The sequence below is a fragment of the Neolamprologus multifasciatus genome, chromosome 1, assembly GCF_963576455.1.
Source record: "Neolamprologus multifasciatus chromosome 1, fNeoMul1.2, whole genome shotgun sequence".
In the NCBI taxonomy this organism is placed as follows: Eukaryota; Metazoa; Chordata; class Actinopteri; order Cichliformes; family Cichlidae; genus Neolamprologus; species Neolamprologus multifasciatus.
This window is the reverse complement of record NC_140439.1, coordinates 14,229,399-14,249,371: the sequence shown is the minus strand read 5'-3', so window position 1 is coordinate 14,249,371 and position 19,973 is coordinate 14,229,399. Positions and strand designations below refer to the sequence as shown.

The 19,973-nt window shown below is 36.6% G+C and overlaps 1 protein-coding gene across 4 annotated transcripts in view; it reads right to left on the bottom strand.

Annotated features, from left to right (window-relative positions):
- The window catches only part of pcdh9 (protocadherin 9), a 206,389-nt gene that overhangs the window by 148,830 nt on the left and 37,586 nt on the right, over window positions 1–19,973 (bottom strand). For 2 of the 4 annotated variants that reach the window (XM_085166126.1, XM_085166143.1), the window contains exon 3: window positions 2,370–2,471. The exons of the other annotated variants lie outside the window; for them this stretch is intronic. In XM_085166126.1, the coding sequence (XP_085022252.1) occupies window positions 2,370–2,471 (102 nt within the window). The remainder of the gene's footprint in view (window positions 1–2,369; window positions 2,472–19,973) is intronic. 4 annotated transcript variants of the gene reach the window in all.

The window sequence follows — 19,973 nt, the reverse complement described above, 5'->3', positions numbered from 1 at the left end:
ACATGATAACTGCAATACTCCATTTCTATAGACATGATTTCTGAATACAATTAAACCATTTATGAATGCACATGTGTGGCCAAGGACTCTTAAACAATAAACAATCAGCCCAAGCACTTACCAACCAGAGAAGGGAATATTTTCAGCCAGCTGTGCCATTTCACGTTAGTTCTTGCCACATTCCCAACCCCTTTCTCCCCATGCAACAACTCCCCGATGCACTCCGAATGACAGAGGAAAGGAAATTATCGAACACCAATACAATAAAGCTGTCTGGTAACTTAATAGGGCTGCTGAGTAGGGGCACTGTGGCCTTCTTGCTTTGAGGCGATAATGAGAGTCATCATTCCCTCTTGGGCTGGAAGAAAGGGGCCTCCTCAGTGGTGATAGTGTGTGTTTGCACATGCATTTGTGTATATGCGCATGCAAGTAGTCTTTGAGATTTCTTTTTAGTCCGGTGAGGCCCAATAAGCAAACAGCATAGTGCTACAACAAAGAAAGATAGATCTCCCACTGAATACAGCTTGGGAGAGATGTCTGAGAAATACTGTTCATTAAATCAGGCTAAAGTCCAAATATTGAGTTTATAAACTTTAGGGAGACACAGAACATGGACTGCCCCATTTATCATATTACTGGTCCCTCAGCCATTTATATGTTTGGGGAATATGTCTCAGGATGATAAAAGAAACCTGTCTCTAACGAAAAAGAAAAGTACCACTTGTTATTGGAATGCAACATGAATTACTGTCTAACAAGAGATCCACAATGACGAATCCTTTTGTTTGAAAGGAAGCCGTGTTACTGCTGGGTCCGTAATCATTAGAATCTTTTTTCAAACTTTGAAAAAAAGAGTTTCCATTTATCTAGTAGGTTTAATGTATTGGTTCAAATTTGTGAGTTTCGATTGCTCCAAAACACTGACTGAGATATTTACATATATGCAGCATTCGTAGTTCATTAATACACATTATGATGATGAATGGAACTTTATTCAGGAATTTTGATCACCTACTTTCTCTGTGAGGCCAGTAATGCAGTAAGTTAAACACAGCGCAGTTATAAATGAAGGGATGAGAAGTGAAAGGAATTCTTATGCTCAAAAACATTTGTTTAATTTAATTTCAGCTCCTATGGTGTGTACAGTGTGCTCTCTCTCTCACACTACATCAACTGTCCACGTAGGAATGATTTTTAAAACTGGCTTTTACAATGACCCGAGGGTTCAAGCTCCATGATAATAAAATATTCCAACTGTTGTCTGTGCTGACTCTGGCTACTAGAAGTACAATCAGTGCAACATGATGGTGTACCACAGGACTTGTTTCCCACCCAGGGGAGTTCAGGTAAGAGAGACCTCATTGTGTTTATACCAACACCTTGTTATCTTTTCCCATTTGCTGATGGTGAACCCCAAGGGTGAGCAACTTGCAATAAATATTTAATGCTGAGAAAAGGAGTACAACTATTGTGAACAATATTGCTGTTAAATAAATAATTAAAGAAATTAAATGTAATATATCTACTTTCGAATTTAAAAGGCAAAACATATTAGTCCACAATGCCCTTACAGCACATGAGACAATTAATCGATGCCTCCCATTAAGTAACATCAGGAAAAACATCAAATCATTCACAGTAGTTTTACACAAAAGTGGTTTATGCTGTATAAATGGTCAGAAAATTAACCTCTCACTACCGCTGTGTGTAATATACACTGATGAGTAAGTAATTTTCAGGCAGCAAATTATTCCTGCGTTAAAACAGGACAAAAATAAATAAACTTAGCACTGCAGATTGCAATGGAGGCAGAATATGGTTGGAGTCCAAGTTTACAAAACCCCCTGTTCCATGTTGATATAGTGTGGTTGATAACAGTAAGAAAAACTGACATCATTAAGATTCACAACTGTGCAAGCAAAGCAACACAAGCCAACCTCCTCCAACCCCCAGATGACTATCAAGCACTGTGTTTTCCAAGCATGGAGGTAATGAGACAAATACTTATTACTCAAGTAAAAATGGCATGAATATTAGCATCACATTAGGCCCCATATTTAATGATGTTGTAAGTACAATATGTCACTGTTACTCGGAGGCAAAACATATTTAAACATTATATAGAGAAGAAGGAGGAAATATGAAGAAACTGCAATCTATTTCACTGCAGTGTCTCACAGAGAAACATGCCTGAACAAGGATGGAAACATGAATGAGAAATCATCATCATAACAGGCTTTCATATGCTACTTCATGGATACCTGATGTGAAAATGGAACACAAAATGATTAGAGTTGTTAAAAAATAACGAACTATATGAAGTGAATCTACAGTGAGCGATTAGTAGAAATGGGACCATCAGTACTCACTAAAGGGGTGCAAGGGGTCCAATATTCAGGGTTCAGCTCAGCTCGAGGACGAAGGTCCAGATATTCAGGGTTCAGTTCAGTTCGGGCACGAGTTAATGTTCCCTTCATGGAAGATTGAAAAAAAAAGGTTAGAACTGCCCACTGTGTTATTTTAGATTGGTTGTTATTTATACAAGTAGTTGAGTCCACGAAACCCAATATAAGGTAACTAAACACAATAAAAAACACAATATGTTTTTACTAATCACTGTTTAAACTGAATTTACTGTTCAAATTAACTCTATACCACCTTTATTTGACTGAACAAACTAAGCCTCACTGTTTTCTGTCTCCACCAGCCAGTCGTGTTCAGGTTACATCATGTCTGTCAAGAGTCATACATGTAATAAACATGGAAATCAGGAAAATACGTTGTTCTTAACTGTTGTTTCTAAGTGTTTGACCAAAAAAATCTATTTCTGATTAAAAGCACAGCTGTAGTAACAACAGCAGATATGATCTGTATGCTTCTGCAATGAAATTACAAATTCTAGAATATGCACGCTTCAACCTGCCTTCAATTTTGAGGTGAGCACCAAATCTGAATGTCATTAATTCAGTTCATTTAAGTTCACTTCAGTTCAGATCACTTGACTAAATTATCTTCTGGAGCAACCTGGGTTATGATTCTAAAGAACTGTCATAAAAGTCTAGTTTCAAAACATTATACTTTCACGGTGAAGTTTACCTTTGATATTTGTGTGGAATGCCGTCATAGCTATAGCATTAGTAAAACACAGAGTTGCAAAAACTACAATTTGGAAGTGTGAGAGTAAGCTTCAGCATCTAAAAGTGAATCAGGTGATTTTGAGTAAAGAATGGGAGAGTCAAATGGACAACACAAAAAAACTGTCACCATCATGGAGGTACAGAAATGTTACTGAGTATCTATAGTAGAGCAATTTTTAAAAAAAAAGGTAAATTCGATATATACAACACATTTTAACATACGTTTCTATAAAATGAAGACCAAATGAGGTTAGAATCCTGTTTTTCCTTGGGCCTTCTGCCCTAAATGACAGGCTAGTGGAATGGTCTGAATCTGCTGGGCCCCATGAGCTCTATGATGTATACTGTAATTATCTGCTGATTCTCAAAATGGCTGTGTGTAATGAGGCTATGCCGCATGAAGTTCCAGGCATAAATCACTGTCTTTAACTGACTTCCAGATGACCAACAACACAGAGCAGAAGCAGAGAGAAAGGAGGAAATGGGTTATCTGGGTAGCAGAACCACAGCATCCAACTTGTGCTTCTTATCAGCAAAGGCCACATTGTTAGCTGAGCTTGCTCACTTAAGACAGTTGCCTGTCTCTGTTAACTCACATGCACTTATTCAGAGGTATCTGTTTATAGCTTGTCTACCAATGTATTAACTTCTCACAGCTTTATTTAGCTATGCAACACAGGTGGAGACTTTTTAGGAGCTATGCTCATCTGTGCTGAATGGAAACATGCCAGTGAGCCCATCAGGCGGCATGCTGTTCTTGGCATAAACCTGCCTTGACTCACACAAATAATCATAATCAAATGTCATAAACAAGTAAACTGCTGCCGCACACACATAAACTGGAAACATATTCTGAATATTAACGAACGAGGGGTTTTTTATAGTCATACAGCTACTTACAGAATGTAATGGACTGTATACATAGTTAGGTAGAAACTACGTCATCTTCTCTTAAGGGTTATATCCGTATATGTCTATTTCCCACATTACATGCTTTCATCATGACTGCTCATTGTGTTAATTTTATCTTAATTTTACTTCACTTTTATTTTTAATTTTTTTTTCTTTTCATAGATAAATACTCTTATATAGTAATATGTATAGGACACAGTACATCATTTTAAGTGTTTTTGTGGATATTTAGTTGACTTGATTTACATATAGGGGATCTTCACTACTTTATACTATACTTATTGAATAGGCAGGTTCCACCCTGCCTAGACCTCTTGCTCCTTCTTGCCCCCCCCCCCCCAATTAAAACTTTCTAGATCCACCACTGGAAATGTGAAGTATTTTTTATAATAGCATAAAAACGAGAAACATGCTCTTTGACTATGTTAGCAATATCTAATTTTCTGTACAGGAAGAATGAGTGCAACCTCAAATTGCTTTAGTGAACCCCTATATATAATCACCATACTACAAAAATACATAAAATCACCTTTAATATTAGGGAGAAATTAGGGAGTATCGACCAAAAAACCGTACCTATATCTTGCTCTATAGCCCGTAATAACAAAAAAATTCATCAACGATCATTTTAATAGTAAGCAAAAATGGCAGACCATCTTGGTGAACCATTTGTGAAACAAATGGCCACATTAAGTCCAAAAAATTTGGGGAGTTTCACAAGAAGTTAAATAATTACAAATATTCATGGAAGTATATTTAATATGTTTTAAATATATATTTAAATTATTTAGTAATAATTTAGTATTTGTGAGTGGCTAATGGTAATTTTAGTTCCTTTAAAACTTTTAACAATATAAATCTCTTAGAAGTTTAAATAAACTGGAACTGTGCAGACTTGTGTTGGTGTTGCTTTTACTAGACCATTAAAAACAAACTTTTCTTCACAAATGTTCCCCAGCAAATTCTTCCAATTATCTGAGAAAGAAATGGAAATGGGTGAATAGGGTACAGCAATACTTAGAACCCCGATTTCATTATGCATCTTCGTAATATATTCCGCTTGTCTGTCACTCTAATTAATGGCTGTCCTTCTCCATAAACCGCCCAGAATGTGAGATTATTTATTAGTACCTAGCCATTTATCACCTGTGTGATAAGTGACAGAGAGAGGGGAAGTGAGAGTTGGCAACACTGTAATTGATCATTTTTCACTCGATATAGTCAGAGTGATTGTGGTAAACTCTTGGTTGCAGTGTGTGATTCTGTCAACACTGACAACAAAAATAAGGTGCACGAATAAAGCAGGTTATTTAGATTGATTAAGTGCTGGCAGTAACATTAGGTTTCAATAGACTTCCCAATACCTGAACAGAAAATAGTAAACGATCAGATCTATTAGTAACGACTCTGCTCTTGCATTTATATTTTATTCTTTATACTGCTAATGATACAGTTTAGTGGTGTGCAAATTTATTAGAACTGACCATTAGCATTAATAACTGGACTTCTAACTCTCATTTTCAAAACATTATATCTATTAAAACAAATAAAACACAATCTTATCTCAAAAGATAAACTGGTAAATGGCAAATAGCAATGATGATGTTCATCTTTGAAGGGGAATTTTATTTGTCTTACAATTTAATGAATGGGTTTTGATGCTAAAGAGACCAAGGTTAACATGACTGAGTGAAACTCTCACATTGGCAGTATTCCAGCAGTTTACAGTGTTGTGAAAAAAACTGAAACACTAAATTAAACCAATGTCACATCACAGAGTAATCACATCAGCTTGTAGTTGCTTTTTGGAAATTTATGACTAGAGGCATGGTGCAAAAATGGCGCAAAACCATGTTACACAGAAACAGCAGTTAAAGCAGAAAAATGCATTATTTGTTGCCATGGCTCAGGCTGTTCATCTGCCATGACCAGTAAAGACCCTTATTAGACAAAAAGACCCCTTTTTATGAGAGATGGTAGCAGTCATCACAAGTGAATATATTGTGTATGCTTCCCTCACTTGTTTTCCTGAGAGAATTTGAAGCAGGCTTTCTCAGTGCTTTCCATAGAAACCATTGCTACAACAAAGTATCACTTCTGATCCTTGATGGACAGAAGGAGTACTTTCACACTACATCAAGACTCATTACCTAATATCTTTGGATATAAACGTTAGAGATTTCCCGTATGCCGATGATTAATAGCAATAAAGCAAAAAATATATGTTGCTTTTTCTTCTAGACTGACTGGCACAAAAGCAACGAAATATATTCTGTCCTCTCATGAAAAATTTCCACAAATGAATACTAGTAAAAACAGTATTAATTTGTTCTATATGTTGATTCTTATACCGTATTGTACAAAAAATTGTCTTCCACATCTTTTTTTCCTGTCTTTGGGAACTGGGAGGGAACATATTTTAATAAAAAGGTGAATTACAAGCACTAGCATGTTTGTTTATGGGTGTGTCATACAAACAAAGGTACCTGCTGATTAATGACATGGAATTTCAGAACAACTAACCGATGAGTTGGCCACACTGTTTGTTTGATACTGCAATAAAAAATCTTGAAAACCAACCAATATCACAAACATGGTTTAGGGGTCCAGTTCAGAGACTCTTTTCGCGTGATGCACAGCAGATAGCCTGCAGGTCCAAGTACTTGTGGCCTTAAATATCAAGTTGTTAGCATCCCTTAATAGCCTTAATAAAACTTAAATGGGTTACTATTTAAAATATTCACCTCTCATACAGTTGTTATGAAGACTGAATCTTGATATGAATACTGAAATAATTTTTCATGTACCAGTATCTAAACATGTCTCGTCTCTTATCAAGGGAATCTATGGCGTTAGTCTCAAGGAGGGGGGATACTCCCACTAGGTTTAAATCCGGGACTCCCCACCATTTGACCTTAGAACTGAAGAAGCTTCTCGGATGAGAGGTGAAATGTCTTCAAGCAACTTAAAGAAGTCCAGAGGCTTTTCTTTGCAAGCTCCTTTGACTCAAGGAATTTTAGTTTTTGGCACTCTGATACTGGTAACACATTAGTTTGGAAGCAGTGCACATACACTTTGAGATAGGTTTTGTTCTTTTGGAGGTAGGATCTATATATTTCTAAGGCATCTGCAAAATAAAACCAAAATTTTATAGAAGCTCTTAAGTTGAAAATTTCAAGATGTAAGATAAAAAGGTCTAGTGTTTTTTCTGGAACAGCTAATTGAAAACACACAGACGAACTGGTGGGGGTTAATCAATTACAAGGTAGTGTTTTTACATTGGTAAACCCAGTGAAAATGCTCTTTAATGACCGACATGTACAGGTAAGAATAACAACATATTGCTAAAAGTCTCTCTGGACTTGTAAAGCTATTCTTTTGAACTTTCCTCTATACCGTGGGCTGAGAAGATGAGTTTCATTAGGGGGATAAAACACACCTTAATTAACTTTACCATTAGTCTATTCCTGCCAAGCTTTTCCAGTCACAGCAGACCTTTAATTCTTTTTAATTACCTTGGAGATTCCACTGTATGCACTCTTCCTTGACATTACGAGAAAACATTAATTTCTCAACAAGTTCTGTGCATGTGTGTGTCTACCGCTAAGAGAACTACATGATGTTTATCTTGTGTGTTTATCTTGCAAGACTTATGAAGATGGTATGACACATAATGCATTACAGTTTGCAGATGACTTATTCAAGCATTTCTTCAATCATTTTTTATTAAATTAGCAATTTTCTTGTTTGTTTATTAACTAATCATATCAAAATATCAAAACAATTTGTATTTAGGAAGATTTGATGTGAAATTTAAATTTAAAAAATCTCTTTCATGAGATGGATAGGGGGACACCTACAAAGCTGGCAGTGGAAGAACAAACTGTAGATTGGTCTATAGTTGGTTCACTTACGGGAAAGGCTTATCAATCACATTATCATCTGACTTGTCTTTAAAATTGTTCGCTATTGGTTAATATATTACAGCTATAATCACCCTGTGCTGGCATGGAAGTCTCCTTCTTAGCAGCCTGCTGACTTACAGTTGGAGCTCTAGTAATGCAAATGAGCCTATAAAGTGTCCCTGTGTGGGGAATTCCCCTCTGGACATTGGACTGACATCAGCTGAGAAGTGCTCTCTGTTATTCAACAATTTAGTCTCTTCTTTGTACAAGATAATCTGATTTTATTCTATACTTTGGTCCTTTTTTTGTCCATATAATAAATGAAAAAAGAGCTCGGAAAACGAATATACAACAGGCTTTGGAGGGTAAAGAGGCAAAGCGTTTGGGGCCAAGATAGAAGGAAATTGGTGATGATAGGAAATGAAAGCACACCATAGTGTGCTACTAAGTTATTTATATTAAGCTATTGAGAAGGCTAGGCAAGAAATTATGTGATTATTATTCTTTGATTTGCAAAGCTATGTTGTGATTGGCCCTTTCATGGGTGGTGGCATTAAACTTTATGTTTATGGGTCCCAGTGTTAAGCTCATTTCCACGCTCCCCATTGCACACACAAAGTATTGACATTCCATTTAAGTTGACAACAGTGAGGAGGGTATTTTATGACAGAAATGTAATGGAAATGCATGCAGGAGGTATTGCAGTAAAAGATATCACCCAATTACATTTTTGCATAGTTGGAGAGTAAAAAAGAAAACAAGTGCATGATGCACCACTGCTTTGTTCCTAAAGAAGAAAGGGAGAGGGAATCATTTTAGCTATTCACACACAAACAGAATAATAGTCTACAAAGAAAATCTCCCTATGCATATGTATATTGGGAAATAATAACACTAAAATGATGTTTGATATGATAATTACTTATAAAAGTTTAAAAGTGTAACATCTATATGTAAAAGCACAATCTCGTAACTGTGTTCAAAGCTGAGAAAGAAATACATCTGGATTGTTAACATGGCTGTTCAATGAAGGTGCTTTGTGAGCAAATGGGAAAACAAATTAGGTTAACATCTTGTGACAAGATAAATAAAACCTTGATCAATTAAGTGGTTGAAAAAGACGGGAGTCCGGCATTCAGGGGGAGCAGTCTTGCTGTTACAGTTTAATTCTTGAGCCACAGAGAAGCATTGATTCTCTTTGGCACCCTGTCCTTGTCATTACAATTGATGCTGAGGCCAGCCCAAACCATTTTCAACAACCACTAATGGCTTCAAGGAATTCAGCTGGACTTGTGGCAGAATTCTAATAAGCAGATTTTATGAATTTGGAGTGCAGGAACTAGAAGGCAGATTGCTGCAGGTCGTTCAGAGAACACAGTGAATGCATTAAGAAAACAATTCTCTCCCATTACTGCACAGTTGGAATTATCTCTGTCCTAAGATGCTGAAATGAGATTGAGGTGCCAGAGAGGTCAGCTTTTCTGATGAAACAAGTTGCAATACTGATAATTGTAACCTGGCCGAAACAAACATTTCAACTGTTTAAAAAGCAGTTTCTTTGACTATCTAACACACTAATGTTTAACATTCAAGCAACAAACAAAGTTTTCTTTTTCGCCTAAGCTCTTCATATATGCTGTAAGAACATATTTTATCTCTCAAGTGTTGGACTTCATCTTTCCTCCCTAAAGGGGCATATACAGAAAGTGAGGAACGTTGTTTTAGTGCAGCTCATTTCTCTGAGATCAGGTTGGTTTTTCAACTGGTCACTCCTTTTTTTAACAATCCCTTCTTATTTGTTTCGTTTTTAATCATGGTAACCTTAATTATGGTAACCTCTTTACAACCAAACGTTATAATGAAAAATTAAGTTACCCATAAACAAGAATAATTTGCTCTGGAATCCACCGGGGCAGAAACTGACAAAAATATAAACTTCTGCTGCACTGTCAGAACAGTGAGAGACAGTTTGTGTACAACCCCACAGCCATTCTTACACAACAGAGACATTTTCTGCCTGTCTCCTGTATGCCTCTGTCTTTGGTTCTCCATCTAGTCAAAAGTTCTTTGTTCAATCTGGAACTGCAGCTCTACTTCAAAAGAATTCAGTGAATTGAAGACGCTGTTGCAGTAAAAGTGCAGCGTTTAAGTCAACTGAGCATTCACCCTTGAGGCCAAGCAATGTTTTCATCCACATAAGTCGAATACAGCAACTTTCAGATCTGCTCTACTCCACCCTATTAAATCGAACCCTGGACAATGAAGGGTGGAATAGTTGTAGGAATTTGAAGTAGCCTAAATCCTGCTATATCCAATTTATGTTATGGCTTACAAAGAAAAAGGATATTGCCCACATACAGTTTAAGCTATAGAATGTGGGACATTATTATCTAACCTCCATGCACTGAGTGCATTAAATTGCTCTCTTCCTGGTGGTGATTCTTACATTCTTGAAAAATACCAGTTTACAAAATTAAATGCTGTACAGCGTACAGGTAGGACACGGTATACATATAAGTTGAATGCCAACTTCTCTTTTTATGTGTCAACTCGTGAACAGCAACACTAGCAAATGTGCATAGCTCCAAGGATGGCATTGCCAGTTATCAAAAGGAAGCAGCACTTTCTTCAAATGTCTTAACTGCAATATTACTTATACTGTACTACTGCTATTAAGGGCTGAAACTTTTTTAAAAAAAGTTGCAAATACTTTTACTATACTCAAATTACAAATGTTAGAATACTTCATAAAAGAATTGCAAATGTAATTGTTCAAATTGGTTTGATTTGAAGCCAGAAGAGCAGTCATTGAGTGCAGGCTTCCACAAAAGTCAGAGGCTCTGATTAAACATCCTACTCATTTATCAAAAAATAATAACACCAGGTACACTCATAAATTGGAATATTTTAAGAACAACGGAGTAACATTAAAGATTAGCTCACAATAGTTCATCCAAACACTGTAAAACCTTTGGTGTTACGATTCATGACATAAACCATCCTTTTGTTTTAGGCCCCTCTCACACAGGTCTAGAGACCTGTCAGGGACACCCTGGCAACTGCCAGCTGGTGTTGAAAATTCAGTATTCCCCAACTGACTGGTGAGTAGTTGCAGTTGGCTACTGTCAGTCACTGAGTGAAATTGGTCCCTTAAGCTACGTTGCTCTGAAAACTTTGTTGCAATTGCTTTGGTCACAGCAGGTTGCCACAGTCACCTGTAGTTTGCAAGGAAGATGCTAACTTCCTTGCAAATACTCACAAACCACTCGCCAAGACCTAGTGGTGCTATGAAGAACATGAAGCAAAGTAAAAAAGAGTAAGAAAAAATAACAATACACTTCTAAATATCACCAGATCCGTACCAAACATGGTGAGTTCTTCCTCTAGCCCATCTCTTTTCAAGCTTCATAAAAACTGCCTATCCATTTCTGTCCATGCTAACAGAATGACCAACAGACAAACAAACATCAACAAAAACGAGCTCCTTGGCAGAAGTGATTTCAAATATTTTAAAAGCAATAAAACATTTCATTGAATCCAGATTAAACTGTCAATATGGAAGTACTGCCTTTTTCAGTTTCTCTCAAATAGTCAGGAAGCCTGCTCCAGTGGTTTGGAGTATAATGGCTGTATAGAGCACCATCAAATGTTTCTGCTGTGCTTTTAGGAACAGCAAAAGGAACAAGAGCATCCGAGAAGGCTTTGTGGTCTATAAATTAAAAGCATTTATCATCTATAGTCTATGGTGCACACTACCACCATTATAAATATTAAAGAGCTATTTCAAATCATTGAGAAAGATAACAGGCAACCGGTAAAAGTCTTAAAAATTGGCATGTTGTATACATTGATAGCATTCTTCAGTATCCCAGAAGTCAGTGCTGTAATTGTTTAGGATGCCCTGTGTGCATCTCTCTGTTGTCTCTCTGAGTTGCTCAATAGTTTTTCTAAAAAGGATAAAAACCTGTTTTGTCGCACCCTGCACATGAACCTCTAAAGTTAAAAATCTGAATCAAAAGTGAAGTCACTGAGGTGTCCTGATGCTTGGCGTTGGGGTGAGTAACAGTAATGAGTATATATCTCCTTTCTGTCTTTTATCTTCGGTGAGCTAAAGAAAAAAGAGGGCAGTAGAGTAGTTAAAAGGTGAGACGACTATACAATGTCTGTTACCAGAGTAACTGCTCCAAATGCTTTCTACAGTCTTTTAGTTAGAATAGACAGTTGTGGCCAACACCACGGTGACTGATTTATGCTATAAAATGGGTGGATGAATAGATATTTCATCCATCCATCCAATTGTTTATTTATTATTTTGCATTTCTTTTTGTTTTGCCACTATCATTGTTTATTTCCCCATGAAAAAAGGTGGAATCTTATGGTTGTCTTTGCTCCCATTTAACTGAGTCAAAATGTGGCACACTGAGTTCTTTGTCAGTGTCCTTCTCAAAAATTAATTGAATCATATCATTAAATTGTAATGATATCAGCGCAAAGTTTGCTATTGGAAGCAGTTGTTTTAGTCTGTGGTTTTTCTTATCAGACACTAGTAGTCACAGCTTGATGCCAAAAAGGAAGGCGGATACCCACATGGCTCAGACAAAAGCCTAACCATCAGACACTGATCGTCAATTAAAATTTCATCAGCCGCTTGAAAAGATTCATGGATTTGTGTTTGTCAGCTTACTGAATGCTGTTTGAGAATTTTTTTGTTTATGTTAGAGAGTATTTCAGCTGACAGTGTCAGAATATACCCGTATTTGTCAGCACGTTTTTAGCAGTTGTCGAACTTGCACTGTGTTCTGGAGAGGGTTAGAACATAAACCTTCGTTTTATTAGCTGAAGGAGAAGAAATATTCACATGTAATGTCATTTTTTTGGCTCATTTATGGGATTCTTGATTCTTCTCTGGAGGCAGGAATATCAGTGTTTAACTGTAAATTGCTCCTGATATATAGGTCTTATTTGAAGGTAAATTCGTGAGTTCGAGTTTATTCAAAAATAGATTCTTTCCTAACAATAACCTAACAGGTCTTCTCACTTTCCACATTTACCAGTGAAAAGAAAAACTAACAGGTGACAAGACAAAGTGTAACAAACCTGTCATTTTAAGTTTGCATATGCACTATGTCTTGTATTGTGACATCAAGACATCGTTATATTGTTATATTATTGTACTTTGCTATTTTCTAGAAGTATTTGAAGGTCTTAGTCGGCATGAAATAAATATCATCATCAGACAATGAAAGCAACGCCACGCACTCACATGCCCTCCAATTTGTTGTGACCTTGCAGACTCGTTAATGCAGTTACCCTATAGGTAACTATTATGTGTGTGACCTCCAAGCAGAGTAGAAAATACAACAATAAGAACAACTTTTCATCTGTTTCATCAGCAGCTGGGGCTGTGCGATATGACCACAATCTCATATCCCAATATAAGAATTCTATCGTCCCGATAACGATATAAATCACAAAAATGTAACATTTTCTGTAAATTCTGTCAATCTCGGGCAGCTCGACTTGCAGGAAGTGTTTCCAGCTGCGCATCATGTAGCTGGAGTCGAGTGTTTTAACCGATGCATGAAACTATACATTTTTAGACATAAGTTGTAAAGGCCGCCGTTTTCTTTGTGAGTATTTATTACACGGCGTGCTGCGGGGGAAAGCCTGTTCTAATGTTTGAGTCTAAGGTTTATTTTTTAGCACCTGGCGGCTCTTTTCTACTTTTCATCCATAAATAATCTGCTCTTTCAAGTGATTCAGTTTATTTTGAAAAGTCTCAACAGGATCTTAAGCTTTATTGTGAAAGGTTTATGTGGAACATAAATGGTGTTACCGTCGTTGTTGCCAACCACAATGCATAAAACAGGCACTTGTCCGTCAGTAACGTCGTTATATTAAATATAAGAGAAAGAGAGAAAGAAGAAATTAATATAGCCACTACAGTGACCATCAAAAGGATGAAAAAATATATAAACAAACGATAGCGTAAAATGAAACGATAGATGTTTTTATATCGTCATCCGATATATATCGTTATATCGAACAGCCCTATCAGTAGCTGTCCCAAACTTGGGCGAAACCACCACTCCCAGCTTTGGTTACAGAACATTTCTATTATCGTTGTTGTTTTGGGTGTTTTTTCGCAATGATCTTTTCTATTGATGTAAAACCTTATATGCAAAGTAATTTTAAATCATACTGTATAACTTTACTCGTCTTATTGTAAGGTCCACAGCCTTACAACATGTGTACATATTTAAAACAGCCCTGTTTACAGCATAGTATTATGTATTCAATTCTGCCTCCATCATTTCTCTTATTAATGTGGAATACAGTATTTCTAATAATATAACTGGAACTCATATGCTATAGCCAAAAATAAACAATAAATATGCAGAAGATGATATAAGGTGGAACTAGCATATAATGCAAAGTCTATTTGTAACCTTTGAAGCTACTGAAGGTTGAAATTAAAAGCTTGTTACTTTTTATATCTTATGGATAAGTATCTTGTTAACCATCCACCAAGGTTTGAATGTCAAAAATATGTAATTTGCTATAATTAAAACACTTTCTTGTATCAAAGGAGCATCTGGCAGCTTCATCTGTGGGTTGCAATGAACCTTCTCCTCATGAATATGTAAATCAACAGTGAACCTGAAAGAATCAACGTAAAGCCGCGGGCCAAACCCAGCCAGTGATAAATCACAAAGCGATAAGAAATAATATTAGAGAGAATTCAAATGAGTCAACAGTAGGGCCACATAAGGTAATCCACAATTAATAACACAAAGACATCAGATGTTATCTGCTCTGGTCAATCCCTAGTGTCAGGGAATTAGATGAAGTCAAGTGTGTCAGCGAAGCTAATGGTCCAGATAGATTATCTCCAGGCTGATGTAGCTTGCAGACAAACCCAAGTCAGCTAATTCAATGCTTCCTGTCAGTGTCACCATTTTTACAGCAAATGTAAACCACCTGGACTTTGAAAATCCGCAACTGCACAGAGAGAAATTGAACATTTAGTAGGTCAGCAATGCTTTAGATTGAGCACAGTCCCTGATAGAATAATAGATTCAGGAACTGTAATGTCATTTTAACCTGTGATGAAGTCAGGACTGCGAAAGGATATTTTTGTGCTTTGAATTTATTTTTGAACCACAATTCAGATTTAACTGATGTCTACAGCATCTTTCAGAAACTTGATCTCCTTTCACCTGCTCACAATGAACACCCCAAATTGCTGGTCAGGGAAAATACAGCTGGATGTTTAACAGAGGTTCACTTGATATTGCAGTATTGATTCTGCCTCGCACTTCAGAAAAATTTCTTATGCCCTAAAGGTAACAAGAGAAATAAAAGTGAAAGAAATCACAGATCCAAGATTTCCAGTCCTTTGGGAAGAAATTAAGTTCGGTTAGACTTTAAAGGGGCTGTTAGATGGAATGTTGTATGTGATTTTACCATCAACCTTTCACTTGTTCCACCATCTGCTATTACAATAAATTGTAAAAGCTGCTCTCCCTCTGTTCAGTGCCATAAAGCACTTTTCTTTGTGAGATCCAGCATATTATCCATGAAATCCAAGCCTAGAGCACAAGGTTGTAAATGCAGCATACAAAGCTGTAGAGGCTGCCAATATTTTAATTGTACTACAGCACCATATATGTGTGTGTCTCTGTGATTATTTTAAGATTGTTTTAAAATAATGGAATTCAAAGACCTAACCTACAATACTTTTATCATATTATTCCTGAACATTAAATGACAGTATGACAGCTAAACGCAAGGCACAAAAGGAAATGCATACGAGTCTTGAAAAAACTGTTTGTCCTGTTACTTACCAACAAAGTGCTGTACTTGTTTTGCTTTCTGCATGAAGCACTTTTATCCCCTATTGCAACCCGCTCTGGACCAGTAAGGAAATACCTGATTAAAAATGAATTTCCACTTAACATTCAAAAATGTCCATTGTTATGTTCAAGGAGAAAAACAAATTTACTTCTTGTAGTACATTCTTACTTTGTACTATAGTGACGTGCAAAAATAGAATACACCACCCTATTGTGAAGGGTAAGAGCACGGCTTTCTGTTGGCCAAAATATCTCAATCTTAAAACATTAATCAAGAAGAGTTAACAGTTCATAAAGAAAGCAAATAACATCTTTGTAAGAGCCGCCTTATCTAGTACACACCTGCATTTCCCCACACTTAACAGCTTAAACTTGAACAATACTTTGTGTTTAGTTATTATTCTATTCTATTCTATTATGCTATACTATTATGCCAGACTTCCTAGTCCTAAGGAATAGTTCTCTGGGGTCTCGCTAGGTCCTTAAGAAATTTGATCCCTTTCTGCTTACTTTCAGTCCAGTTCTTGAACCTGACTATTTTCAGAGGAAATTTTCTTGTTGTTAAGCCACATAAAATTGGCCTCAATCAAATCAAATCAGTCAAGCGTAAAAAAACACACTCTACTCAAGTTATGAATCAGTGTTGTGTCTGCACATGACAGACAAGAACTAATTTCAAATTGTATCTTTTTCTGTTCTAAAATCATATAATGTCTTCCATTCCTTTGAATGAACATGTAAAAAATGCCAAAGATAACACAGTTTGACAGACATTAAAAATTATAGTTGCACCAACAAGTAAATTGACAAAGAATCATTAGCTAACAAACTGGCATATCGCAGCATGGTGTGCAGATTGTCCTTAAAAAGGTTGAGGAAACTGCACAAATGAAGGATAAAAGAAGAGATGCCAGACCTAAAAAAAAAACTACATAAAAGCTACAAAAGATGAATAATATCTGAAAGTCAAACGTGAAATGATTGGCTCAGATCAGGAACATTATGTACAGTAAACTATATCTGAAGACAACTTAAAGAAATTACAAGAAAGCTTGTTATTCCTGTTTATGTTTGAGTGTTTTGTTAAATCATTGCACCTATATTCCAGTTTCCTAACAAAATATAAAGAAGATGCGGCTAGTACTGGCACAGTGTATTACTGGCAAAATACTGTATTTTTTTCTTTGAGAGTCACAGAGCAGATTAAGGAGGACATCAGTAGTCTTTATGTCAAGTAGAATATTGTCTTGCATAAAATCAGCAGAGGGCCCTTGTGACTTGAGCTACAGCCCATGTTTCTTGTGGTATTAGACAGTTCTAAGATTCTTCTTCATTCCTCAAACAGTAAAACGTAACATGGAAATCACACCTAGTCAGACTATATTGGCTTCCTACTTTCTTGGGAGGTTGAATCTGCCCACAGGCCTCTGATTAAGTCCTTTCCCTGTCTTATCATTCTGAAGAATCAAACAGAGCAAATGGAAAGCATTTTCCATGGGGATATTTCTTCAGCAGCAGCACAAACAGAAACCACTTGCAGCCTCAAACTGAATTCAAAATTTTGAGATAACGTTGTCAGGTGTGATTACTGTTTATATCACAACTCTTTCCTTCTGATATACAGTTTAGAAATTCCTCTGCTGTATTAGCACTCTATTAACTTTTGCATTCACGTTTCATTTACTTGAAAGGTATCTTTTAGGTTGGTCAAAACGTGATTAGTAAATTAATTAATTAATTAATCATTTTAAGGAAGCATTGACTTCTCTTGAGTGTTGGAGAGCAGGAGTGTAACGATCTGTCAAACCTGTAACTTTCTGTTATATCTTGATCTGCAAGAGCATCTCTAAACTCCTCCTTTTTTGGAAAGGGGGGGGGGGTCATTTGGGATGGTAGAAGTATTAAAAAATGACCTGAATTACATTTAAACCTTACAACCTTTACTAGATTAGCATGTTTTACCCTGCATTAACCACCACAGATTCACGTGGCTAATTACCATAAGTAATGTGAGCCTGAAGCTAATTTGCATGCTATTACTGCATATGCTAAAGCTTTTTCTCAGCCTATGCTTACACACACACAAATGCGGTACACAACTACATCAATGTTTTTTTTTTTAAGTGTTTAAACAGACATTGCTTTAAACTGTATTTCACAACAAAGCTAAGGTAACATACCAGTAGCTACAGTGGTGAAGCTATCCCTCTTTCTCTGCCATGGTTCACATAATCCTCCTGAATGTCTCTGTCACCTAATCCTCCTCCTGTGTCTGTGTTTACATTCGTGCACCGAGCTGCTGCATTCCCCCATAACTTTTACAATTTCTCTTCTGCACAGTCCACGAAGGTTTGCATCATGGGTTCGGACACAGTTTCAGATCCCTTGGTGACCCGATTTCAAGCCAACCAGCAATGTACTCTGTATGGATGTGCACACACTTCCACAACCTATAATAATGTGTAGATCTGCTGTAGTGATCACTGTCTCCCTCGTCAGAGATAGTTAATGCCTAAATCTCTTTCTAACTGGCAGGGAATCACATAATTGGCTGTGGTCCATTTGCTCACCCGCGTGTGTGTCCTCTCACTAACAGCAGATTTTAATGAATCAGTTTTACAGTGATTAGAGCTCCTGGCTATGAGGAGGTCAGGGAAGGAGTGAAGACTCTGACCGCTGAGAGACGGCCAAGCATGGATGTCTGTAGTCTAAATGGTCTTAGCACAGTGTGATGGGCTTAATCAAAACGCTGCAGTTTTCTTTCTCCCTTGATAATTCTTTGTCTGCTGCGTCACTGAAACTCACTATCTCTTTCTAAGAATGTATGTTTCTATCTCTGTGTGTGGATAAGCTCTCCCCTTCACTCATACACACACTCTTTCTCCTCGCTCTGCAGTATCTCTCTCTATCCTCCGTCCCATAATGCTTTTAGTTTCTATGTCGAGTATCCATGATAGCCAAAACATGTCTGGGGGGTGCTGAACTACACTTAACTAAAGCAATTTGCAATTAGCCTCACTCATGTCTGTTTCCTATGACAGTTTCTATTGTGCTATAGTTAACAGAAAAAGACACACAAGAAAAAGAAAACAGAGGCCTAAATTTTGATCATTAATTGACTCATATATGTGTCATTTTAATCAACTGTAATTTTGCAGTAATTAGAATGTTTGCAAATTACATGGCTGAATTATTGATCAGTTTTCCTAAAATCCTTTGAACAATGTTCACATTATAATGTGGTCTATGCCAGCGTTCCCCTTAGGAAAACTGGATCTAGAGTACATCACTAAATGGAACCTAAATATTCAGTTTAACTGCAGGCATACAGAATTTGCACATGTATTTTGCTTAACTGTTACCATTTCATGCTACTTTATGCTTCTGCTCCAGTAAATTTCAGAGTTGTCATTTAAATTCATTTAGTTACTAAAGGGTTAAAATACACACAAAAATCACCACATGCCACTAAAGCACTGTGCCTTAGTATTGATTTTACAAGTCCCTGGATCTCCTCTCTTACCAATATCCCCTCAATTTGCTGTTTTGATGATGAGAGTGGAGAGTGTAGTCTAACACGCTGGTTTTAAATCTAGGTTTAGCTCTATTGACTCATAAGGCCACAGCCTATGATGCACATTTTTATTCTCATCAAACCATTCAGTGACTCCTCCAGACCTTTGGTTGGGGGTACTGCAAATGTTTCATCACAGGATAAAGGTCGTCACTTTGGACAGCGTTTTATTGATTTACAGTGACTCTTCTTTATAAATGGACAATACCAACAAAATAGCCAAGAGTTTACATGATGCCTTTACTGGGGATTCAACTTTGGTTTTATTTTTTCACTGATAAAGACATTAAAATCAGTATATATCAATAGTCTGTGACAGAAAGCGCTACTTACAGAAATATGCATCTGCAGTAATAATCTGTTAAAATAACTGGATACTGACAGAGGCTTCTGTTGACTATTATTTTTCAATATTTTCAATATTGTCAATATTGTAACTGGAAGTTAGCAAGAGGTGATAAAATACATGCAACCCTTTTTTGTCATTACACCAAAATCCCACATATTTCTAATTAAATTTAGAAATTTTGCTTTGTTTTGGCTGATGATTAGTATTATTTGCCCAGCATTTGCTTTTGATGTTTCAGAA